The 27,668-nt window shown below is 36.1% G+C and overlaps 1 protein-coding gene across 2 annotated transcripts; it reads left to right on the forward strand.

Moving 5' to 3' along the window:
* The first annotated feature begins 646 nt into the window (after positions 1-646).
* Positions 647-3,473, forward strand: LOC130979968 (TMV resistance protein N-like). Of its 2 annotated transcripts, none has more exons than XM_057903544.1 (4): positions 647-1,251; positions 1,413-2,030; positions 2,110-2,683; positions 2,971-3,473. In XM_057903544.1, exons 1-4 carry the CDS (start codon positions 758-760, stop codon positions 3,052-3,054), a joined length of 1,770 nt encoding a protein of 589 aa, XP_057759527.1. In that variant the 5' UTR covers positions 647-757; the 3' UTR covers positions 3,055-3,473. The 2 variants fall into 2 exon arrangements, with proteins under 2 accessions (XP_057759527.1, XP_057759528.1); XM_057903545.1 differs by having other exon boundaries at positions 648-1,251; positions 1,437-2,030.
* The last annotated feature ends 24,195 nt before the right edge of the window (positions 3,474-27,668 follow it).

Genomic DNA, 27,668 nt, shown 5'->3' on the forward strand with positions numbered 1-27,668 from the left:
GTGATAAAAATAATTTTTGTTGAAGTTAGAACAATTTAATTGGACTTAATTGATAAAAAAAACTTGTATGTATTACCTAACAATTAAATAGTAGCTAATTGTTTAAGAAAACAAAGTGACCTGAAAAAACATAATTCTATGCAGATAGTTGGAGGTAATAAGCGAATCATGGAGCAGAACGTATAAAATCACCATATTGTGCTCGGTACATTTAACAAAACTCCTGCTGATCTTTTGAATATAAAAATACAGCATGGAGACTTGGAAAACACCACGAAGTTGAGACTGAGGACTGACGATGAGTGTGAAGTAGCTGAGAAACTGTAAAACCATCTCATTGACTCATTCTTTCTACGGTAAGCTGTCATCCAGGTAAGTTGGACCAAGAAATTCCAAGAAGCAGCATTATCATTAATTAATGATTTGTAAAGTTTTTTTTATTGCGGCATCATGATTAAATTTGACCGTCATGCTAGAGAAATAAAAAAAAAAAACAGTTAAAACTTATCTTATTTAGCATTAAACAAGTTTCGACAGTTTTTGGCTAATATTTTTTTATTACCAAGTATTTCCAAATTTTGACTGACGAGGTGAGGGATTGACCCCATGGTTAATCGGAAATGTGAAAGTAGTTTCCATAAATACTTGTTTAACTCTGTTATTAAATCATTTCTCTTGTAATGATCGACCATGGTCTTCTTTTTTAAATACTTGTATGATCGACCATGGTCCTCACACTAACAGCTAGCTAGCTTCCATGGCTACTCCGCAAGCTTTCCCCTCTTCTTCTTTTCCTTCCTTCAGGGACAGGGAGTGGGAATTCGATGTGTTCCTCAGCTTCAGAGGCCCTGAAACTCGCTACGGTTTCACTGGTTATCTCCACAAAGCATTTTGTGAGAAGGGAATCCGTACCTTCATGGATCTTGAGGATCTTATCAGTGGCAATAAAATCCAACAAACATTTGCTAGAGCAATTGAAAGCTCCAGGATTGCCATTATTGTGTTCTCGGAGCATTATGCTGACACCGATTTCTTGTTGAGGGAACTTGTCAAGCTCTTGGAGTGCTCTCAACGCTGTGGCCAATTTATTTTGCCGATTTTCTATTTGGTGGATCCCGGCGACGTGCGGCATCAGAGAGGCAGTTATGAGAAAGCAATGGCGGTGCACGAGGAGCGGTTCAAGGATAAAGCGCCAATTTGGAGAGCCGCTCTGCGTGAAGCAGCCAACTTATCCGGCTTGCATTACAAAGGGTATGAGTCAATTTAGGTCAACTTCACGTGAAGGTGATAGTTGAAAGCCGTTAAATGATTTGAATGATTTGACTAAACTTTTATCTCACGACTTTCAATTATCAACTTTACGTGAAGTTTCAATTATCTAACAGGCCTTTTGCGCATTGGCATGATTGAAGACGACGCGCTCTTATATTGTGCAGGGATGAATTTGAATACGAATTTATTGAGAGGATCGCTAAACAGGTGTTGGCGATCATTAAAGAGGACAGCGTACCTGTTGTTGCTGATTATCCAGTCAGAGCAGAGTCTCATGTGAAAGCGTTGTCATCGTTTTCTTTCCCAAGGCAATACCAATACCATGTGTTTCTCAGCTTCAGAGGCTGTGATACTCGCTATTGTTTCACTGGCAGTCTCTTCAAAGCTCTCCGCGACAACAAAATCCACAGCTTCATGGATGATGTAGGCCTTCACAGAGGGAATGATATATCAAGAACACTAATTGAGGCAATTAAAGGCTCCAGGATTGCCATCATTGTGTTCTCTCAGAACTATGCTGATTCTACTTACTGCTTAGATGAACTTGTCAAGATCTTAGAGTGCCAAGAGTCTGATGGCCAGTTCGTTTTGCCCGTTTTCTATGATGTATATCATAGCGACGTGCGACGACAGACGGGTAGTTTTGGGGCAGCAATGGCTAAACATGAGGAAAAGTTCAAGGATGACCTGTCGAAAGTCGAAAAATGGAAGCGGGCTTTGCATCGAGCAGCTAATTTTACTGGCTTTTGTTTCGATGGGTACCTTTCCATGTCTTGTTTCACTTTTATTTTATCAGTCCAAGAATAAAATTTCACTGTTGTCTTGTAAATTGAGCAGGAAAAAATATGAACACGAGTTAATTGGGAAGATTGTTGAAGTGGTGTCAAGGGAGATTAAACGAGTTGCTTTACACGTTGCTGACTATCCAATTGGACTAGAGTCTCAAGTTTCAGAAGTAAAATCGCTTATATTCTCTGATGGCTATGATGGAGTCCACATGGTAGGGATTCATGGAAATGGTGGATCAGGCAAAACAACAATAGCTCATGCAATTTATAATTTGATTGCTAACGGTTTTGAAAGTATATGTTTTCTTGAAAATGTGAGAGAAAATTCATATAAGCATGGTTTAGTGTATCTTCAAAATATGCTTCTTTCTAATGTATTCGAAAGGAAGAATCTCAAAGCAACAAGTTTTGAAAAAGGAATTTCAACAATAAAGCACTGGCTCCAACAAAAGAAGATCCTTTTGATTCTAGATGATGTTGACAAACCAGAGCAATTACAAGCTCTTGCTGGAAAACCTGATTGGTTTGGCCGAGGAACAAGGGTCATCGTTACGACAAGGGACAAATATATACTAGAGAGCCATGGGATTGAAAGAATCTATGAGATGGAGAACTCAAATTCGGTAAATACCCTTGAATTGCTCAGTATGATGTTTAAACTGACCATGTTAATCAAAGTAACTTGATTATGTTAAATTGTAAAGTAACTTGTGCTTGTGGGACTTCCATTGATTTTGGAATTGTGTTGTTTGGTTGAAGTATATAAGAGTGGAAAATTTCATTGGATCATTATAAAGGATCCACAATATAGAAATTTAAAAGATACTTAGAATTTGAACTTTTTAGCAAACAAGACATTTGAAATTTTTAATCTTTTATCTTATCATCCCATTTTCTCTTCTCTTCTCAGGAATCAAATATCTCTGCATCAGATGGAAAAGACAACGGAGATCAACTGGGTGAAAAAAATCATTTTCCAAGAACAAGTCAATGATCCCTTAAAGCCTCTAGGTTCTGAAGATATTAGTCTTGGAAGGAGCAAACAAGCTTCTGTTATCAAGCTGAATCAAATACAGAAGTCATAGGTTTCAATGAAAATCAAGCCTTTGTCATACTAGTTTTCCAGAAAGAATAGATAGTGGTAAACAAGAAGTCCCAAGAGCCTAATAGATAAAAAGAAGTGTTTGACAGTTGAAAGGGATGATTTGAGGAACCGAATGCTAAGGTAATATTGAAGCATAGTGGTAATGACTTGGAGAACAATTCTTTGGAGAGTCTTAGCAATTTTCAGGTTCATTTTCACCAAAATAGGGTGGTTACCAAAGAGTTTTACCAGTACTGTAATGTAATTATACTGTAGTGTATTTAACTATTTATAGAAGCATATCATCTACTATACAAGTTTTTTAGTGACACGGGTGTATTTTTCATTTCTTTTTTCATTGGACAATGAACTGTTTGTTCTCAGAGACACGGATACAAAAGGTGCATAACGTACACTTTCTTAAATTCGGAAATTTATGATGAAACAAGCCAAAATGTTTTCCAACACTATTATTAATTGGAGCGAGATCTGCGCAATGCGCAGAGAGGTAGATTATTTATACTATATAGTATATTTTAATAAATGTTATAATAAAAATATTTTAGAGAATATATTATAAATAGATTTTGAATTTATTTATTTTTAAAAAAGACATAAGTTATTTATATTAGAGTTATACAAAACTGCATTTTTTTTCGATTTGCATTAATGGCTACACTTTGTCTTTTCTTGCAGTTTTTTATTTGTAAAAAATAAAAAAATAAATGAATGAGAATAAAAAATATATAAAAATGTTATATTAAATTTAAGAAATTTTTGACAATTAGTATAAGAAATTAAGAAATGAAGAGTAGTAAGAGTCTTAATATATATAAGTTGTAGAATTTGAATATTTGTAACTGAAATTTTTTATAATAATTATTATTATGATGACACTTTTAATGTATGTTTATTGCATTTAATTAGTACTTGATGTTTCAATTGAATAATAATAGATAAGAGTTTTTTGTTTTAATTTTTTTTTAAAACATTTTACTAAATAGTGATTGGTTGATTTTCATCTAACAATTTTGGGTACTAAATAGTGACATGGTCAAAGAATGATAATCCATTCCAAGTAAATTGTGGAAGCAATACTGCACATGTGGAATAACAATTTGAAAAAGAGGAACACGTAAATGTAAATTGTGGAAGAAGTACTCCACATGTAAAATAATAATTTATAATTTGATGATGAAATATTACAATCGATAGTATATAGGGAGCAATAATTTTAAATGCACATTAATTTTGGTTGTGACTGTTGGACAGAACCGTTTACAAAAGAGGAATACATAAACTTGTGCTATTTGCAATGAGTTCACAATTAAAATATTATTTATAACAAATAAATAGGGCTATCAGAAATGATATTGAACAATGAGAAGAGTAAACGGCAAAGTTGAAAAATCTTTAGGAAGATACCTGGGACAAATTTCTTACGTTGGCGGCACCAAATGGTAACGTTGGTTTGAGACCCCGAATCGAGCTCTGGCAGGGAACCGCAAGAGGAGGAATGGAGTTTGCCCTGGTTTTTGTAATTTATGCAATGCGGCTCTGCCGGAGATGGACATCGCGATGTACAATTTGTTTTGAGGAAAAAACAATGGCTCATTGGACCGGAAGAGGATGGAGGAAATAGGATGGGACCGGAAGAGGATGGAGGAAATAGGATCTTGATACGGAGAGGTGTTAAGAGGGTGAGGGTTTGAGAGAGGTAATAAGCTCTTTGGTTTTGAGAGCCTTTTGTTGGGGTAAATGTAAATTTGTATTTTTGTTGTTTTAGAAATAAGGATTGATTTGGAAAAAATTAATTTGTTGGTTTTGATTGTGTTTTTTAGTTGTTTTTTGTGTTTTTTTATGTGAAAATAAAAGTTGATTTGGCAAGATTTGAGTGGTGGATTCTAAAATTTTGTCAAGTAAGCGTTGGTGCTGATATAGCGTTAGTAGAAGAAGAAAAATAACTTAGAAACAATGTGGGTAAACCTATGTACCTACTTTTATATATTAAGAATAGACTAGCGAAAACTGTGCAGCAGTGATTAATAAATATATAAAATAATTATGAATATAAATAGAAAAATATTTTTTAAATAATAAAAATTTAATCACATAAAAATATACTTTGTAATAAATCTATGAAAATTTTAAAACTTGTAATTATTTATATAATGCCTAAGATTTTTTTACTAAAAATATTATATATACATAAAAAATAAAAAATTCAACCACTATATATTTTCGTATAAATACTTATGTTGTTTCATTCTCAATATTTATTTTGTATTTTAATAGGTATTTTATTCGAGTAACTATTTTTTTTTCCATGCACATAGCATAATTACATCTTTATTAATTTTTATTCCAAAAATTAAAGTTTCTTATATCTATATTATCAATTATTTTAACAAAGTACAAATAAATTATATTTTTATTGGATAAAACTAAAATAAAAATATTAAAATAAAATAAAATAACATTGAAGAACTACTTGAATTAGTTCAAACGTTAGCTTTTTAAGCTAGCAATTACTACTTCTAATAATTTTTTAAATATGAATTAATTTTTTAAATCTTTGCTAGTAATTTTACTTTTCATTTCCGTATTTTAAGCATCTTATAACATGCAATGATTTATACTGTTGAGTTATAATTATTTTTTCTATCACCACTCTCCTGTGAGATTCTAATATTTTTTAACATTTGTTATCATTATTATGACTTTAAATATCACCTCAAATGTGTATATATTCATGTAAGTTATATTTTTATAATTATAGAAAATAATTTTAGAATTAATTATTTAGTTATTTACTAACTTATTTGTTAATATAATTGTCATGTCCAAATCAAGCCATGATTGATACTCAAAGGACAAGTCTTTCAACAAGCTAAACGATTAAATTTTTAGAAAAATGAACAGAATTTTCTCTATTTTTAAGATCTTACTAACATAAATATTATCTTCCTGTATCAACAATAAACATCCATTTCCAAAAACAACAATACCATATTCCAATCATATCCACAACCAAACATATCAAAATACACATCATATATATTAAGTTGATAATTAAAGTACATAGTTAAATCTATAAGTCTTACATAATTAAATCATAATTACTATCTAAACAGTTTGAGATTCAAAATAACATAACCTACACAAGGATCCTGCCTGTGGCATATGGAGCATTGACATAATCTAGATTTTGAGCAAATGTTCCATTACATAATTACTTAGTCCTTGGAAAGAAGAAAGGCTCACCGAAATAACTAAGATCTAATGAGGAGCTGGTGAAATGGAACATAGAATGACTCCTATATCAGAAAAATATGAGAATATAATAGGGTGAGTGAAAGGTATTTACAAATTTGATTAATTAATATTATTAATATTATTGATATTATTATTAATATAATTAATATTAATAAATGGTTACTAACCGTTTAGTACCATTTGGTTGAAAGGACACAACCTTTTAAGGATTGTATATGTTCAAAACATTATGTCTATTGGATAAAGGGACACAACTCTTTAAGAGTTGTGTATATTCAAAACATTGTATCTATTGGCAATAGAAATGACACAACCATTTGTAACTAATCATAATTGCTACGTGCAATATGTATAAATAAGTCCTTGTCCACTATTTCACAAAAGAAGTACTAAGCGTACAATTTACTCTACTATTAAGAGATTTTCTTTGTTCAAGAGAGTTGAGAATTTCTTACTATTGCTAATTAAGAAATTCTTAGGTTTCATTGTATCCTGGGAGAGTATTGTCATCAACCCTATAACAACTACGTGTGGGGACAAATATCTCTCTAAAGAAAGCGATCTAATCGTGCCTTGAAACCACTACACAAATATAAGATTTTGTCATCTTACCATCTTCATATACCCAACAATTTTAGAGAGATATTATTTGAAGATGGCACAAGATCAAAACACCACGTTCAAGGTCATGAATCAAGAGTTTGTCAAGTTAGATCGCTTTGATGGAATAAACTTCAACCGTTGGAAGGACAAGATGATGTTCCTTCTTTCGGTTCTCAATCTTGCATATGTGATTGACCGAAAAACTCCACCAATTGCCAATGCTGCTGGAAGTTTCACAATGGAAGAGGAAGAAAAGATTGTTGAATTGAAGAAGAAACATGATGCAGATACTATTGTATGTCGAGGTCATATGTTAATTCAATCACCATTGGAGATTTGGAAATATTTGGAAGAAAAGTACAATACTAAACGACAAGGAACAGATAAGTTTACTATGATGAAATATTTTGAATTTATTATAAATGATATTATTGATCAAATTCATGAATTACAAATCCTTGTAAGTAGACTTCGTGATCTACAAGTGGTGATCCTTGAATCATTACAAGGTGAAGAATATTTTTCTAATGAATTTGATCACTTTTGTGAATTACATGGTATTGTACATGAATCTTCCGCTCCATATACTCCGCAACAAAATGGTTTGGCGGAAAGAAAGAACCGTACCTTAGTGGATATGGTTAATTCAATGTTACTAAATGCAAAATTGCCTTACAATTTGTGGGGTGAAGCATTATTGACATCATGTCATATCCATAATAGGATACCATCAAGACATAAAAAGGTTTCTCCTTATGAAATTTGGAAAGGAAGGAAACCTAATTTAAATTATCTTAAAGTGTGGGGGTGTTTAGCCTTTTATCGAGTTCCTGATCAAAAGAGAACCAAATTGGGGCCAAGAGCCATAAAAGGCACTTTTATAGGATATGCTTAAAATTCTAAAGCATATAAATATTATATTAGACTTAGTGTCTAATGTAGTTGTTGAATCAAGAGAGATAGAATTTATTGAAAATAAATTTATCAATTATTCAACTTCTAATTTAGAATATCCCCAAAATGATACTAATGTTTCACAAGAAATATATATGGAGCAACCGAAAAGCTATGTGCTACCCGAAAATGAAAAGAAAGTTTTCAAATTAATTAAGTCTTTGTATGGGCTAGAACAAGCGCCTAAACAATGGCATGAGAAGTTTGATTCAGTGGTGTTATCAAATGGCTTCTTACATAATAGTGCGGATAAATGTATTTACTCAAAAAATTTACTAAAAATTATGGAGTAATAATTTGTTTATATGTTGATGATATGTTAATCATCGGAACAAATTTAGAAGGAATTCGTATAACGAAGGAGTATCTAACTTCTAAATTCAAGATGAAGGATTTGAATGAAGTTGATACAATATTAGGCATAAAGGTACATAAGAATGAAGTTGGCTTTACTTTAAGTCAATCTCATTATATTAAAAAGGTATTGGAAAAGTTTGATCATCTCACAATTAAAGAATCCAATACGCCGTATGATCCTAATCTTAAATTAGAAGGAAACATGGGAAGACCTATAGCACAATTAAAATATGCTAGTGCTATAGGAAGTTTAATGTATGCAATGCATTGTACTAGACCTGATATATCATTTGCTGTGTGCAAACTATCAAGGTTTACAGGAAAGCCTAGCAATCAACATTGGAAAGCTATAACAAGAGTTCTTGGTTATCTCAAGAAAACCATAAATTTGGGATTACATTATAGTGATTATCCCGCAGTTTTAGAAGGTTATTCCGACGCAAGTTGGATTACAAATCTTAGTGATAACAAATCCACTTCAGGATGGATTTTCACCATAGGTGGTGGAGCAATAAGTTGGGCCTCAAAGAAATAAACATGTATTACACATTCTACTATGGAGGCTGAGTTTGTAGCTTTATCAGCCACAGGTAAAGAAGCGGAATGGTTAAGAAATTTGTTATATGATATAAAGCTGTGGCCACAGCAAACGACATCCATTTCAATCTTCTGTGATAGTGAATCAACCATGTCTCGAGCATATAATAAGGTTTATAATGGAAAGTCTAGACATATAAGTTTGAGACATGAATTTGTGAGGCAACTAATAGATGATGGTGTAATTACCATCACTTATGTAAGATCTCAAGAAAATTTAGCAGACCCTTTGACTAAAGGTTTGTCAAGGGATAAAATCAAAGAAACTACTGCTAAAATGGGATTAAAACCTATTATTGCTAAATGATAGGAACCCAACCTTATTCTAGTAGACCACTAGTTTCAAGGTTTAATGGGTAATAACAAGTTATTTAGCAATTGGAGCACTAAGGTATAGGATTTAGTGCTATTTACAATAAATTAGGAGGGTGAGTTTAAACTCTTAATGGAATGATAATATTATCTATCAAAAGATTCCACCTATATGAATATAAGAGTGGTGCCGCTCTAATCGAGAATTTTAGAGGTTTTATTCTCGTAAATATTCATGAAACCAGGATGAGTATAAGGCCATATAAGTGCTTAAAATTGTAAACTCTTGAACTTGAAGGGTATAAGTAATGTGTGTGATTTTCGGTACTAGCATATGGAGTATAGGTTTAATCGATTAGACACCTATTACTTCGTTAGAACTTTAAAATTTACACTAAAAGAATGTTTAATCTTAGTGACACATTCTTTATGCATATACTTGTATGACATTTAAATTTTGTAAATAGTGGGGGATTGAAAGGTATTTACAAATTTGATTAATTAATATTATTAATATTATTGATATTATTATTAAATATAATTAATTAAATGGTTACTAACCGTTTAGTACCATTTGGTTGAAAGGACACAACCTTTTAAGGATTGTGTATGTTCAAAACATTGTGTTTATTGGATAAAGGGACACAACTCTTTAAGAGTTGTGTATATTCAAAACATTGTATCTATTGGCAATAGAAATGACACAACCATTTGTAACTAATCATAATTGCTACGTGCAATATGTATAAATAAGTCCTTGTCCACTATTTCACAAAAGAAGTACTAAGCGTACAATTTACTCTACTATTAAGAGATTTTCTTTGTTCAAGAGAGTTGAGAATTTCTTACTATTGCTAATTAAGAAATTCTTAGGTTTCATTGTATCCTGGGAGAGTATTGTCATCAACCCTATAGCAACTAAGTGTGGGGACAAATATCTCTCTAAAGAAAGCCATCTAATCGTGCCTTGAAACCACTACACAAATATAAGATTTTGTCATCTTACCATCTTCATATACCCAACAATGAGTTTCTCAAATCAGTGAGCAAACATTACATCTATAACCCACATGAGACAATACAAGTTTTACCATGAAAATTATATTTCTTTTCAAAAATGAGGAATTCATATTAATTAATTATGCAAATAAATAGATAAATAATTAAGCGGAATGAACTGAAATGAGAGTTCTCATTCCAAAAGTCAAATCAAATCGAATATTACACACTTAGGAAGGCTCCACCTCTAAGGGTAGCTCTTTCCTCTAACGTGCACGTACGGTATAACAGATCCAATGTGTGGCCTACATGTTAGGCTAACAACACCCTTGCTAGCTAAGGTCTGAACCAGATGCATCTAGGTTAACATCATAACCGCTGTTAACTACGGTTTTCTAGTCAGAGTCTCCCAAACCAATTCAAACCAAATTACTTATAAAAATCTCTAATGCTTATAACAGATTTCTAAATTCCATAGTAAATCAAATATATATAAGAATGCATACTAAAATTTAATTAAAATTTAATAAAGTCATATAAGAAAACATATATACTTTACAAAATATATAAATATCATCTCGTGCATAATTTTATAAAATTAAAAGTTTCACAAATTCAAAAATATTCCACTTCCAAATATTAAAAAATCACAATAATAAAATATTTTCAAACTCCAAAAATAATGATTCAATTTACATATTAATAATAATACACTTAAAAACTTTGAACACGTCAACGAGCTACCAAATGATGTCCAATAACTCTACAATTCTAAAAATATGATAATAATGATTTTTGTGAGCTACTAATATTGTCAATTAACATAATCTTACTCACTTTGACAAAAGCCTCAAATTTTCTAACCTAATAACCCTAATTTCGGATTTTGCTACACCTACAAGTATATGGATGATAAAAATTTGAGATATAGCTAATTATTGAGTAAAAGAGTTACCTTAAAGTCTCAATAATAACTGAAACTCAAAATTTGAATACTTTTCTCACTCATTAAGTTGAAACTCCATGATTTTAGGGTTGTGATAAATAAAATTTGAATGAATAAAATAGAGTAGAGAACGAGAAGGAAGTAAAATGAAAGAAGTGGGTTTAATGATATTGTGTGATTGCAAGAAGAAGAGATGAGAAGATGGAAAGGATGAAAAAGAATGATAGAAGAGGAAGAGAGAAGAAATGAAATTGAGAAGAGAAGGAAGGGTTTCGGGAGAAAGAAATAACTGGGGTTAGGGAGGGGGTGAGTCACGTGACTCACTAAGTCCCTCCTTTCTTTTTTTTTTCGGTTATAACATTTTCTCTCCTTTAAAAAATTCGGACCCCGAATGTCGAACTCACATCTGGTGATAAGTGTGATAGTTACCTTCAAACTCAAACAAATACGGATATTTATCGCGCATGGCATCTTCCACTTCCCAAGTTGCTTTTTTTACTGAATGATTCTTCCAAACAACTTTCACAGATGCTATTTCTTTAGAACGTAGTTTCTTTACTTGGGGATCAACTATAACCATGGGTTCCTCTTCAAAAGATAAATCCTCTTTTTGCTCTATGGCTTGTGGTGCGAGCACATGAGATGGGTCAAGAAAGTATTTGCGCAACATTGATACGTGAAAGATTGGATGAATCATAGACAACTCAGGCGGTAATGCCAAGCGTTAAGTAACTGCACCTATTCTATCCAATATCTCAAATTGCCCAATGTAGCGAGGACTAAGCTTGCCTCTTTTCCCAAACATCATCACTCTTTTTATAGGCGACACTCTAAGAAATACCTGCACCCACTGAAAATTCTAAGTTACGCCTTCTGTTATCAACATAAGCCTTCTACCTACTCTAAACTGTTAATAAGCGTTCTCTTATTACGTGAACCTTTTCAACTACATTTTGTACCAAATTTAGCCCAAAAAGCTTAACCTCACCAACCTCAAACCACCCAATAGATGACCTTCATCTTCTCCCATAAAGAGTCTCAAATGGTATCATTTGAATGCTGGCTTGGTAACTATTATTATAAGAGAACTTGATCAAAGGTAGATAGCTGTACCAATTTCTACCAAAATATAGAACACAACACCTTAACATGTCTTCCAATGTTTGAATCGTCTTTTTCGATTGTCCATCGGTTTGAGGGTAAAAAGCTGTGCTAAGATCCAAACGAGTTCCTAATGCTTTCTGAAAATATTTCCAAAAATGAGAGGTGAACTGAGGTCCGCGATCTGAAATAATGGACACTGTGATTCCATGTAATTTAACTATCTCATCAACATAAAGTTGAGCATATCGAGCTGCACTAAAAGTTGTTTTCACTGGAAGAAAGTGAGCTGACTTCCTCATTCTATCCATAATTAACCAACTTGAATCAAAACCTTTAAAACTACGAGGTAAACCTGTTACTAAATCCATCGTAATCCTTTCCCACTTCCATTCAGGTATCTCAATTTGTTGCAATAACTCAGCAGATCTTTGATGTTCAACTTTAACCTGTTGGCAAGTTAAGCAATGAGAAACAAAAACTTCTATGTCTTTCTTCATGCCTTCCCACTAAAACAATTGTTTCAAATCTTGATACATCTTATTAGAGTCTGGATGAACTGTGTACTTAGAATTGTGAGCCTCCTTTAAAATAGATTTCTTTAAGTTGTGGTTATTTGGCACACATAAGCGTTGACCACAACGCAAAACATCTTGATCAGGAGAAAAGTCTGAGTTCTTTTCATTGTGAACATCTTCCATAATCTTTCTTAGTTTTGGGTCATCACTTTGTGCAGCTTTGATTTGTTCTATCAGGGAAGATTGGGCTTGAACATGTGCTAAGAAAACTCCTGATTCTCTAAGGTCAAATTGAATTCCTCCGGCTTCCAATTGATGGACTTCTTCAACAATTGGTCTCCTTACAAGAGTGATATGGGCCAAACTACCTATAGATTTCCTACTGAGGGCATCTGCTGCAACATTTGCCTTTCTAGAATGATACAAAATGGTAAAATCGTAATCTTTTAGCAACTCCATCCATCTCTATTGCCTCAAATTTAAATTTTTCTGTTGAAATATATACTTCAAACTCTTGTGATCCGTATAGATCTCACAGGTCTCACCATAAAGGTAGTGTCTCCAAATATTCAAAGCAAAAACGACCATTGCCATTTCCAGGTCATGAGTTGGATAATTCTACTCATGCTTCTTGAGTTACCGCGAGGCATAGGCAATAACACGTCCATGCTGCATCAATACACAACCAAGTCTTATCCGAGATGCATCACAAAAGACTGAGAAGCCCCCAGACCCAGAAGGTAAAACAAGAATAGTGGTGCACGAAATTGCAATAACACTTTTGCAATCCCGCACAATTAACCAGCAAGTGCACTGGGTCGTCCAAGTAATACCTTGCGTGAGCAAGGGTCGATCCCACGGAGATTGTTGGCTTGAAGCAAGCTATGGTTACCTTGTAAATCTTAGTCAGGATATCGGAAATTATCAGGATTGATGGTAAAAAGCAAAAGAACATGAAAAAGGTACTTGTTTTGCAGTAATGGAGAATAGGTTGAGGCTTTGGAGATGCTCCATCTTCCGAATCTCTGCTTTCCTACTGTCATCTTCATCAAACACGCAAGGTTCCTTCCATGGCAAGCTGTATGTAGGGTTTCACCGTTGTCAATGGCTACCTCCCATCCTCTCAGTGAAAATACGTCCCTGATGCTCTGTCACAGCATAGGCTAATCATCTGTCGGTTCTCAATCAGGCCGGAATAGAATCCAGTGATTCTTTTGCGTCTGTCACTAACGCCCCGCCTTCAGGAGTTTGAAGCACGTCACAGTCATTCAATCATTGAGTCATACTCAGAATACCACAGACAAGGTTTAGACCTTCCGGACTCTCTTGAATGCCGCCATCAGTTCTAGCTTATACCACGAAGATTCCGATTAAAGAATCCAAGAGATATCTACTTAATCTAAGGTAGAACAGAGGTGGTTGTCAGGCACATGTTCATAGTTGAGAATGGTGATGAGTGTCACGGATCATCACATTCATCCGGGTTAGGAGCAAGTGATATCTTAGAATGGAAGCAAGCATGATTGAATAAGAAACAGTAGTAATTGCATTAATCCATCAAGACACAGCAGAGCTCCTCACCCCCAACCATGGGGTTTAGAGACTCATGCCGTGGAAGGTACACAAGAAACGTGTAAAAAGTGTTATGAGGTCATAAGGTCGGATACAATGTCAAAAGGTCCTATAAATAGTAAACTAGTATCCTAAGGTTTACAGAAATGAGTAAATGACAGAAAAATCCACTTCCGGGCCCACTTGGTGTGTGCTTGGGCTGAGCAATGAAGTAATTTCGTGTAGAGACCTTTTCTGGAGTTAAACGCCAACTTTCATGCCAGTTTGGGCGTTTAACTCCAAGTTTTATGCCAGTTCCGGCGTTTAACGCTGGAATTTCTGATGCTGATTTGCTATGCCGGTTTGGGCCATCAAATCTTGGGCAAAGTATGGACTATCATATATTGCTGGAAATCCCAGGATGTCTACTTTCCAATGCCGTTGAGAGCGCGCCAATTGGGCTTCTGTAGCTCCAGAAAATCCACTTCGAGTGCAGGGAGGTCAGAATCCAACAGCATCTGCAGTCCTTTTCAGTCTCTGGATCAGATTTTTGCTCAGAACCTTCAATTTCAGCCAGAAAATACCTGAAATCACAGAAAAACACACAAACTCATAGTAAAGTCCAGAAAAGTGAATTTTAACTAAAAACTAATAAAAATATAATAAAAACTAACTAAAAGATACTAAAAACATACTAAAAACAATGCCAAAAAGCGTATAAATTATCCGCTCATCACAACACCAAACTTAAATTGTTGCTTGTCCCCAAGCAACTGAAAATCAAAATAGGATAAAAAGAAGAGAATATACTATAGACTCCAAAATATCAAAGAAACATAGCTCCAATTAGATGAGCGGGACTAGTAGCTTTTTTGCCTCCGAACAGTTTTGGCATCTCACTCTATCCTTTGAAGTTCAGAATGATTGGCATCTATGAGAACTCAGAACTCAGATAGTGTTATTGATTCTCCTAGTTAAGTATGATGATTCTTGAACATAGCTAGTGTATGAGTCTTGGCTGTGGCCCAAAGCACTCTGTCTTCCAGTATTACCACCGGATACATACATGCCACAGACACATAATTGGGTGAACCTTTTTAGATTGTGACTTAGCTTTGCTAGAGTCCCCAATTAGAGGTGTCCAAGGTTCTTAAGCACACTCTTTTTGCCTTGGTTCACAACTTTATTTCTTTCTTTTTCTTTTCTTCTTCTCTCTTCTTTTTTTTTTTTGAAAATTTTTTTTTTTGAATACTGCTTTTTCTTGCTTCAAGAATCAATTTGATGATTTTTCAGATCCTCAATAACAGTTCTCTTTCTCCTCATTCTTTCAAGAGCCAACAATTTTTAACATTCTTAAAACAGCAAATTCAAGAGACATATGCACTGTTCAAGCATTCATTCAGAAAACAAAAAGTATTGTCACCACATCAAACTAATTCAACTAGTTTCAAGGATAAATTTCGAAACCCTGTACTTCTTGTTCTTTTGTGATTAAAGCATTTTTCTTTTAAGAGAGGTGATGAATTCATAAGACATTCATAGCTTTAAGGCATAAACTTTAATTTTATTAATTATGAATTAAGAACAAGACTCAGAAAATAAATATAAGATGAAACTAGAAATAGAAAAACAAAATAAAATAGAAAAAAAACGAAAAAATAGGCTCCTAATGATAGAGGTTTTCACAGAGTTAGGACTCAACAACCTTGATTTTGAGAAGTGGATGCTCCCTCAGCTTGGGAGGAGAGCTTTTGGCGTTTCATCTCTTGAATTTCACGCCCCTGCTTCTCTTGTTCCTTCAGCAATTTGCAGAGCATGCAGTTTTGATTCTGTTGTTCTTCCTTCAGTTGCTCCATAGTCTCTTGCAACTTGTTAATAGATGCTTCTAGGTTGGCCCAATAGCCAATTTCAGGGAATTCAGGGAGGAACTCATGTGCCCTCCTTTTGATAGAGTTGTCTTGCACTTGTCCCTCCATTGACTTCTTGGTGATTGGATGTTCAATGGGTATGAACTCATCTACTCCCATCTTCACCCCAGCCTCTTTACAGAGCAAGGAGATCAAGCTTGGGTAAGCCAATTTGGCTTCAGTGGAATTCTTATTTGCAATTGTGTAGATCTCACAAGCAATCACATGATGCACCTCCACTTCTCTTCCAAGCATAATGCAATGAATCATCACTGCTCTCTTGATGATGACCTCAGAACGGTTGCTAGTGGGCAATATGGAACGCCCAATAAAGTCTAGCCAACCTCTTGCAATTGGTTTGAGGTCTCCTCTCTTGAGTTGGTTTGGGACACCCTTTGAATTGGTTATCCACTTAGTTCCAGGGAGGCATATGTCCTCTAGAACTTGATCCAACCCTTTATCTACTCTCACCATCCTCCTATTGAAGGAGTCAGGATCATCTTGCAGTTGAGGCAACTTGAAGATTTCTCTTATTTTGTCCAGATGGAAGTACATAACTTTTCCTCTGACCATGGTTCTGTAGGTATGGTAAGCGGTTCCAGTCATTCTCTGCTTATCTGTTAGCCACAGATTTGAGTAGAATTCCTGAACCATGTTCCTTCCAACCTTTGTCTCAGGATTGGTTAGAACTTCCCATCCTCTGTTTCGAATTTGCTCTTGGATCCCCGGATATTCATCTTCTTTCAGATCAAATTTCACTTCCGGGATCACTGACCTCAGACCCATTATTTTGTGATAATGGTCTTCATGTTCTTTGGTTAAGAACTTCTCTTGATTCCAAAGATTCTTTGGATTATTCTCTTTCTTGCCTCTTAAATTGGTTTGTTTTCCCTTAGGAGCCATGATATTGATGAATCTTGGCTTAGTGATCACGGAAAAGCACACCAAACTTAGAGGTTTGCTTGTCCTCAAGCAAAAGAAAAGAAAGAAGAGAGAGAGAGAGAGAGAGAGGAAGAGGAAATTCGAATGGTGTGGGCAAAGGGGGTTCCAAACGTGAATTTATAAGGGTGGGGAGAAGAGATTTCGAAAAAGAAAAAAAAATTAGAAAGAAGATTTGAGAAGATAAGGAAAGAAATTGAGAAAAGGGTGAGTTTTTGAAGAAGATTTGGGATTAATTTGAAATAGATTTGAAGAATGGTTTTGATTTGTGAAGATTTGAAAGTGAATGATGAAAGGTTGAAGTGCATTTATGTAGAAGAATATGGTTAAAAAGAGGAAAGTTTGAAAAAAAATTGAGTTGAAAACAAAAATGTGGTCCCCCCACCTTTCTGGCGTTAAACGCCCAGAATGGCACCCATTCTGGCGTTTAACGCCCATTTGCTACCCCTTTTGGGCGTTTAACGCCCAGCCAGGTGCCCTGGCTGGCGTTAAATGCCAGAAAGTCTTTATCACTGGGCGTTTTTCCAAAACGCCCAGGATGCTGCACACCTGGCGTTAAACGCCCAGAATGGTGCCCATTCTGGCGTTTAACGCCCAAAATGGCACCATTCCTGGCGTTAAACGCCCAGAATGGTACCCATTCTGGCGTTTAACGCCCAAAATGCCCCTTACTGGCGTTTTTTCGCCAGTAAGCTTATTTTCTCTGCTTTTTGAGTTGAATCCTTCTGTAACTCTGTGAATTCCTTCATTTTTGATACTTGCCTCTGTAAGAACTAATTATATACCCTCCTAATGACTGGGTTGCCTCCCAGCAAGCGCTTCTTTACTGTCTTTAGCTGGACTTCTGCTAAGAATCACTCAAGTCTCAGTTTTGAGCATTCCTGCTCAAAATTTCCTTCAAGATAGTGCTTGATTCTCTGTCCATTAACAATGAACTTCTTGTCAGAATCAATATCCTGAAGCTCAACATATCCATATGGTGACACTCCTGTAATCACATACGGACCCCTCCACCGGGATTTGAGTTTTCCTGGAAACAATTTGAGCCTGGAGTTGAAGAGCAGAACTTTTTGTCCTGGCTCAAAGACTCTGGTTGACAATCTCTTGTCATGCCACTTCTTTGCCTTTTCCTTATAGATTTTTGCATTTTCAAAGGCATTGAGTCTGAACTCCTCTAGCTCATTTAACTGGAGCAATCTTTTTTCACCAGCTAACTGAGCATCCATGTTTAGGAATCTGGTCGCCCAGTAGGCTTTATGTTCCAGTTCCACAGGCAAATGACAGGCCTTCCCATACACCAGTTGGTATGGAGAGGTACCTATAGGAGTCTTGAATGCTGTTCTGTATGCCCACAGAGCATCATCCAAGCTTTTTGCCCAATCCTTTCTTCGGGCCATCACAGTCCGTTCTAGGATTCTTTTTAGTTCTCTGTTAGAGACTTCTGCTTGCCCATTTGTCTGTGGATGATACGGAGTTGCCACTTTATGGCTAATTCCGTGTCTAACCATAGCAGAGTGTAGCAGTCTATTGCAGAAATGAGTGCCCCCATCACTGATTAGTACTCTGGGAACACCAAACCTGCTGAAGATGTGTTTCTGGAGGAATTTCAGCACGATCTTGGTATCATTAGTGGGTGTAGCAATTGCTTCTACCCACTTAGATACATAGTCCACTGCCACCAGAATGTAAGTGTTTGAGTATGATGGTGGGAATGGCCCCATGAAGTCAATTCCCCATACGTCAAACAATTCTATCTCTAATATCCCTTGTTGAGGCATGGCATATCCGTGAGGCAGGTTACCAGCTCTTTGGCAACTGTCGCAGTTACGCACAAACTCTCGGGAATCTTTATAGAGAGTAGGCCAGTAGAAGCCACACTGGAGGACTTTAGTGGCTGTTCGCTCACTTCCAAAATGTCCTCCATAATGTGATCCATGGCAATGCCATAAGATCTTTTGTGCTTCTTCTCTGGGTACACATCTGCGGATCACTCCGTCAGCACATCTCTTAAAGAGATATGGTTCATCCCAGAGGTAGTACTTTGCATCTGAAATTAATTTCTTTCTTTGCACATTGCTGTACTCCTTGGGTATGAACCTCACAGCTTTATAATTTGCAATATCTGCAAACCATGGAGCTTCCTGAATGGCAAAGAGTTGCTCATCTGGGAAAGTCTCAGAGATCTCAGTAGAAGGGAGGGACGCCCCAGCTACTGGTTCTATTCGGGACAGATGATCAGCCACTTGGTTTTCTGTCCCTTTTCTGTCTCTTATTTCTATATCAAACTCTTGCAGAAGCAACACCCATCTAATAAGCCTGGGTTTTGAATCCTGCTTTGTGAGTAAGTATTTAAGAGCAGCATGGTCAGTGTACACAATCACCTTTGATCCCACTAGGTAGGATCTAAATTTGTCAATGGCATAAACCACTGCAAGTAACTCTTTCTCTGTGGTTGTGTAGTTCTTTTGTGCGTCATTTAGAACACGGCTGGCATAATAAATGACGTGCAAAAGCTTGTTATGCCTCTGTCCCAACACTGCACCAATGGCATGATCACTGGCATCACACATTAATTCAAATGGCAATGTCCAATCTGGTGCAGAGATAACTGGTGCTGTGACCAGCTTAGTTTTCAGGGTCTCAAATGCCTGCAGGCACTCATTATCAAAGATAAATGGAGTGTCAGCAGCTAGCAGATTACTTAGAGGTTTGGCAATTTTTGAAAAATCCTTTATAAACCTTCTGTAGAATCCTGCATGCCCAAGAAAGCTTCTGATTGCCTTAACATTGGCAGGTGGTGGTAATTTTTCAATTACCTCTACCTTTGCCTTATCCACCTCTATTCCCCTGCTTGAAATTTTGTGCCCAAGGACAATTCCTTCAGTCACCATAAAGTGACATTTCTCCCAGTTTAAAACCAGGTTAGTCTCTTGGCATCTTTTCAGGACAAGTGATAGGTGGTTAAGACAGGAGCTGAATGAGTCTCCATATACTGAAAAGTCATCCATGAAGACTTCCAGAAATTTCTCTACCATGTCTGAGAAGATAGAGAGCATGCACCTCTGAAAGGTTGCAGGTGCATTGCACAGACCAAAAGGCATTCTCCTATAGGCAAACACGCCAGAAGGGCAGGTAAATGCTGTTTTCTCTTGGTCCTGGGGATCTACTGCAATTTGGTTGTAGCCTGAATAGCCATCCAAAAAGCAGTAATAGTCATAACCAGCTAGTCTTTCTAGCATTTGGTCTAGGAATGGTAAAGGAAAATGATCCTTTCTGGTGGCTGTATTGAGCCTTCTGTAGTCAATACACATACGCCACCCTGTGACTGTCCTTGTAGGAACCAGTTCATTTTTTTCATTATGAACCACTGTCATGCCTCCCTTTTTGGGAACAACTTGGACAGGGCTCACCCAGGGGCTATCAGAAATAGGATAAATAATCCCAACCTCTAGTAATTTGGTGACCTCTTTCTGCACCACCTCCTTCATGGCTGGATTTAGCCGCCTCTGTGGTTGGACCACTAGTTTGGCATTATCCTCCAACAGGATCTTGTGCATGCATCTAGCTGGGCTAATGCCCTTAAGATCACTTATGGACCACCCAAGAGCTGTCTTGTGCGTCCTTAGCACTTGAATCAGTGCTTCCTCTTCCTGTGGATCTAAAGCAGAGCTTATAATCACTGGAAAAGTGTCACCCTCTCCTAGAAATGCATATTTCAGAGATGGTGGTAGAGGTTTGAGTTCAGGTTTGGGAGGTTTATCCTCCTCCTGAGGAATTTTCGAAAATTCCTTTACTTCCTCTAGTTCTTCTTGATCAGGTTGAGCATCTTTGAAGATGTCCTCAAGCTCTGATTCTAGGCTTTCAGTCATATTGATCTCTTCTACCAGAGAGTCAATAATGTCAGCGCCCATGCAGTCATCTGGTGTGTCTGGATGCTGCATTGCTTTCACAGCATTCAACTTGAACTCATCCTCATTGACTCTCAGGGTTACTTCCCCTTTTTGTACATCAATGAGAGTTCGTCCAGTTGCTAGGAATGGTCTTCCTAGAATGAGAGTTGCACTTTTGTGCTCCTCCATTTCCAGCACCACAAAGTCAGTGGGAAAGGAAAATGGCCCAACCTTGACAATCATGTCCTTTATTATGCCTGATGGGTGTTTAATGGAGCCATCAGCAAGTTGGAGGCATATCCTGGTTGGTTTGACTTCTCCAGCCAACCCAAGCTTTCTGATAGTGGATGCAGGTATTAGATTGATGCTTGCTCCAAGATTACATAGGGCTGTCTTGGTGCAAGCGCCTTCTAATGTGCATGGTATTATAAAGCTTCCAGGATCTTGAAGCTTTTCTGGTAAGCTTTTTAGTATGACTGCACTGCATTCTTCAGTGAGAAACACTTTTTCAGTTTCTCTCCAATCCTTCTTATGACTTAAGATCTCTTTCATGAACTTAGCATAAGAAGGTATTTGCTCAAGTGCCTCTGCAAACGGAATCTTTATTTCAAGAGTCCTTAGATAGTCTGCAAAGCGGGCAAATTGCTTATCCTGTTCCGCTTTGCGGAGTTTCTGAGGATAAGGCATCTTGGCTTGATATTCCTCAACCTTAGATGCTGCAGGTTTATTCCTTACAGAAGTGGTTGAAGAAGCCTTGTTAGAGGGATAATTATCAGCACTCTCAGGTGCCTGATCCTCCTTGGGCGTTTGAACGCCAGGAATGGGTGAAGATTGGGCGTTAAACGCCAACTTCTCCCCCTTTTCTGGCGTTTGAACGCCAGAACTGGGCAAGGAATGGGCGTTTAACGCCAACTTTCCTTCCCTTTCTGGCGTTTGAACGCCAATAATATTCCTCTCTGGGCTCTTACTGTCCTCAGAGGGATTTTGAACAGTGGTTTGGTTATCCTCTGTCAATTGTTCTTTGTTTGGCTTCTTGCTCCTTTGAGCAGTGGTGTTCAGTGTTTTCCCACTCCTTAGTTGAACTGCTTGACATCCTTCTGTTATCTGTTTAGATATTTGCTGTTTTGCTTGATTCAACTGCAGTTTTATGTTCTTGTTAGCAACTTTAGTATCATGGAGCATTTCTTTAAATTCTGCTAACTGTTCTGTCATCAGGAGCAATTGTTGATTAAGCTCATTCATCTGTTCTTGAGGATTAGGATCAGTGACTAATGCCATGACCTCCTCTTTTGGAACGAACTCATTGCTAGAATATAAGTATTGGTTTCTAGCAACAGTGTTTATAAGCTTTTGAGCTTCTTCAATTGTCTTCCTCATGTGTATAGATCCACCAGCTGAGTGGTCTAAAGACATCTGAGCTTTTTCTGTGAGCCCATAGTAGAAGATGTCTAACTGTACCCACTCTGAAAACATTTCAGAGGGGCATTTTCTAAGCATACCTCTATACCTCTCCCAGGCATTATAAAGGGATTCATTATCCTCTTGTTTAAAGCCTTGGATGTCCAGCCTTAGCTGTGTCATCCTCTTTGGAGGGTAGAAATGATTCAGGAATTTGTCTGATAACTGTTTCCATGTCTTTATGCTTGCTGTAGGTTGGTTATTCAACCACCTTTTAGCTTGATCTTTTACAGCAAATGGAAACAGTAATAGTCTGTAGACATCCTGATCTACCTCTTTATCATGTACTGTGTCAGCAATTTGTAAGAACTGTGCCAGAAACTCAGTAGGTTCTTCCTGTGGAAGACCGGAATACTGGCAATTTTGCTGCACTATGATAATGAGTTGAGGGTTTAGCTCAAAGCTGCTTGCTTTGATGGGAGGTATACAGATGCTACTCCCATATGCAGCTGTAATGGGGTTAGCATATGACCCCAGAGTCCTCTTGGACTGATTAATTCCACTTGAGTCCATAATGGACAAAAGGGAAATGATAATGATTGCAAAGAGATAAATTTTGTTTTTTTTTTTAAATAACCGAAAAAATAAAAATAAAATAAAACAAAAAAAATTCGAAAATCAAAAAGAAAAATAAGATCAAAGCAAATTGAGAACTGAATCAATTAGTTAATTAAAAAGATTTTGAAAACAGCAATTAAAAAGATATGATTGAAAAGTTTTTATGAAAAAGATTTGATTTTTAAAAAGAGGAAAGAGAAAAACAACAAAAAGACACCAAACTTAAAATTTTTAGAAAATCAAACACTAATTTTCGAAAATTTTAAAGGGAAAACACAAAGAGGACACCAAACTTAGAATTTTTATGAATCAAAAAGGGACTAAGAACATGCAATTTCGAAAAACTAGAAGAAAAAAAAACAAAAGCATGCAATGGACACCAAACTTAAAATATGAAACTAGACTTCAACTAAAAGACTCTAAACCAACAAAAATAAAACAGTCTTAATCTAAGCAACAAGATAAGCCGTCAGTTGTCCAAACTCGAACAATCCCCGGCAACGGCGCCAAAAACTTGGTGCACGAAATTGCAATAACACTTTTGCAATCCCGCACAACTAACCAGCAAGTGCACTGGGTCGTCCAAGTAATACCTTGCGTGAGCAAGGGTCGATCCCACAGAGATTGTCGGCTTGAAGCAAGCTATGGTTACCTTGTAAATCTTAGTCAGGATATCGGAAATTATCAGGATTGATGGTAAAAAGCAAAAGAACATGAAAAAGGTACTTGTTTTGCAGTAATGGAGAATAGGCTGAGGCTTTGGAGATGCTCCATCTTCCGAATCTCTGCTTTCCTACTGTCATCTTCATCAAACACGCAAGGTTCCTTCCATGGCAAGCTGTATGTAGGGTTTCACCGTTGTCAATGGCTACCTCCCATCCTCTCAGTGAAAATACGTCCCTGATGCTCTGTCACAGCATAGGCTAATCATCTGTCGGTTCTCAATCAGGCCGGAATAGAATCCAGTGATTCTTTTGCGTCTGTCACTAACGCCCCGCCTTCAGGAGTTTGAAGCACGTCACAGTCATTCAATCATTGAGTCCTACTCAGAATACCACAGACAAGGTTTAGACCTTCCGACTCTCTTGAATGCCGCCATCAGTTCTAGCTTATACCACGAAGATTCCGATTAAAGAATCCAAGAGATATCTACTTAATCTAAGGTAGAACAGAGGTGGTTGTCAGGCACATGTTCATAGTTGAGAATGGTGATGAGTGTCACGGATCATCACATTCATCCGGGTTAGGAGCAAGTGATATCTTAGAATGGAAGCAAGCATGATTGAATAAGAAACAGTAGTAATTGCATTAATCCATCAAGACACAGCAGAGCTCCTCACCCCCAACCATGGGGTTTAGAGACTCATGCCGTGGAAGGTACACAAGAAACGTGTAAAAAGTGTTATGAGGTCATAAGGTCGGATACAATGTCAAAAGGTCCTATAAATAGTAAACTAGTATCCTAAGGTTTACAGAAATGAGTAAATGACAGAAAAATCCACTTCCGGGCCCACTTGGTGTGTGCTTGGGCTGAGCAATGAAGTAATTTCGTGTAGAGACCTTTTCTGGAGTTAAACGCCAACTTTCATGCCAGTTTGGGCGTTTAACTCCAAGTTTTATGCCAGTTCCGGCGTTTAACGCTGGAATTTCTGATGCTGATTTGCTACGCCGGTTTGGGCCATCAAATCTTGGGCAAAGTATGGACTATCATATATTGCTGGAAAGCCCAGGATGTCTACTTTCCAATGCCGTTGAGAGCGCGCCAATTGGGCTTCTGTAGCTCCAGAAAATCCACTTCGAGTGCAGGGAGGTCAGAATCCAACAGCATCTGCAGTCCTTTTCAGTCTCTGGATCAGATTTTTGCTCAGAATCTTCAATTTCAGCCAGAAAATACCTGAAATCACAGAAAAACACACAAACTCATAGTAAAGTCCAGAAAAGTGAATTTAACTAAAAACTAATAAAAATATAATAAAAACTAACTAAAAGATACTAAAAACATACTAAAAACAATGCCAAAAAGCGTATAAATTATCCGCTCATCACAACACCAAACTTAAATTGTTGCTTGTCCCCAAGCAACTGAAAATCAAAATAGGATAAAAAGAAGAGAATATACTATAGACTCCAAAATATCAAAGAAACATAGCTCCAATTAGATGAGCGGGACTAGTAGCTTTTTTGCCTCCGAACAGTTTTGGCATCTCACTCTATCCTTTGATGTTCAGAATGATTGGCATCTATGAGAACTCAGAACTCAGATAGTGTTATTGATTCTCCTAGTTAAGTATGATGATTCTTGAACATAGCTAGTGTATGAGTCTTGGCTGTGGCCCAAAGCACTCTGTCTTCCAGCATATGGAGTATAGGTTTAATCGATTAGACACCTATTACTTCGTTAGAACTTTAAAATTTACACTAAAAGAATGTTTAATCTTAGTGACACATTCTTTATGCATATACTTGTATGACATTTAAATTTTGTAAATAGTGGGGGATTGAAAGGTATTTACAAATTTGATTAATTAATATTATTAATATTATTGATATTATTATTAATATAATTAATATTAATAAATGGTTACTAACCGTTTAGTACCATTTGGTTGAAAGGACACAACCTTTTAAGGATTGTGTATGTTCAAAACATTGTGTTTATTGGATAAAGGGACACAACTCTTTAAGAGTTGTGTATATTCAAAACATTGTATCTATTGGCAATAGAAATGACACAACCATTTGTAACTAATCATAATTGCTACGTGCAATATGTATAAATAAGTCCTTGTCCACTATTTCACAAAAGAAGTACTAAGCGTACAATTTACTCTACTATTAAGAGATTTTCTTTGTTCAAGAGAGTTGAGAATTTCTTACTATTGCTAATTAAGAAATTCTTAGGTTTCATTGTATCCTGGGAGAGTATTGTCATCAACCCTATAGCAACTAAGTGTGGGGACAAATATCTCTCTAAAGAAAGCCATCTAATCGTGCCTTGAAACCACTACACAAATATAAGATTTTGTCATCTTACCATCTTCATATACCCAACATGAGTTTCTCAAATCAGTGAGCAAACATTACATCTATAACCCACATGAGACAATACAAGTTTTACCATGAAAATTATATTTCTTTTCAAAAATGAGGAATTCATATTAATTAATTATGCAAATAAATAGATAAATAATTAAGCGGAATGAACTGAAATGAGAGTTCTCATTCCAAAAGTCAAATCAAATCGAATATTACACACTTAGGAAGGCTCCACCTCTAAGGGTAGCTCTTTCCTCTAACGTGCACGTACGGTATAACAGATCCAATGTGTGGCCTACATGTTAGGCTAACAACACCCTTGCTAGCTAAGGTCTGAACCAGATGCATCTAGGTTAACATCATAACCGCTGTTAACTACGGTTTTCTAGTCAGAGTCTCCCAAACCAATTCAAACCAAATTACTTATAAAAATCTCTAATGCTTATAACAGATTTCTAAATTCCATAGTAAATCAAATATATAAGAATGCATACTAAAATTTAATTAAAATTTAATAAAGTCATATAAGAAAACATATATACTTTACAAAATATATAAATATCATCTCGTGCATAATTTTATAAAATTAAAAGTTTCACAAATTCAAAAATATTCCACTTCCAAATATTAAAAAATCACAATAATAAAATATTTTCAAACTCCAAAAATAATGATTCAATTTACATATTAATAATAATACACTTAAAAACTTTGAACACGTCAACGAGCTACCAAATGATGTCCAATAACTCTACAATTCTAAAAATATGATAATAATGATTTTTGTGAGCTACTAATATTGTCAATTAACATAATCTTACTCACTTTGACAAAAGCCTCAAATTTTCTAACCTAATAACCCTAATTTCGGATTTTGCTACACCTACAAGTATATGGATGATAAAAATTTGAGATATAGCTAATTATTGAGTAAAAGAGTTACCTTAAAGTCTCAATAATAACTGAAACTCAAAATTTGAATACTTTTCTCACTCATTAAGTTGAAACTCCATGATTTTAGGGTTGTGATAAATAAATTTGAATGAATAAAATAGAGTAGAGAACGAGAAGGAAGTAAAATGAAAGAAGTGGGTTTAATGATATTGTGTGATTGCAAGAAGAAGAGATGAGAAGATGGAAAGGATGAAAAAGAATGATAGAAGAGGAAGAGAGAAGAAATGAAATTGAGAAGAGAAGGAAGGGTTTCGGGAGAAAGAAATAACTAGGGTTAGGGAGGGGGTGAGTCACGTGACTCACTAAGTCCCTCCTTTCTTTTTTTTTCGGTTATAACATTTTCTCTCCTTTAAAAAATTCGGTCCCCGAATGTCGAACTCACATCTGGTGATAAGTGTGATAGTTACCTTCAAACTCAAACAAATACGGATATTTATCGCGCATGGCATCTTCCACTTCCCAAGTTGCTTTTTTTACTGAATGATTCTTCCAAACAACTTTCACAGATGCTATTTCTTTAGAACGTAGTTTCTTTACTTGGGGATCAACTATAACCATGGGTTCCTCT

This window comes from Arachis stenosperma, chromosome 5 (assembly GCF_014773155.1).
Source record: "Arachis stenosperma cultivar V10309 chromosome 5, arast.V10309.gnm1.PFL2, whole genome shotgun sequence".
NCBI classification, from domain to species: Eukaryota; Viridiplantae; Streptophyta; class Magnoliopsida; order Fabales; family Fabaceae; genus Arachis; species Arachis stenosperma.

Coding starts and splice junctions, on each gene's coding strand:
- LOC130979968 (XM_057903544.1), top strand. CDS start 758: ATGGCTACTCCGCAAGCTTTCCCCTCTTCTTCTTTTCCTTCCTTCAGG. Junction 1,252..1,412: donor TCCGGCTTGCATTACAAAGG/GTATGAGTCAAT, acceptor GCATGATTGAAG/ACGACGCGCTCTTATATTGT. Junction 2,031..2,109: donor ACTGGCTTTTGTTTCGATGG/GTACCTTTCCAT, acceptor TAAATTGAGCAG/GAAAAAATATGAACACGAGT.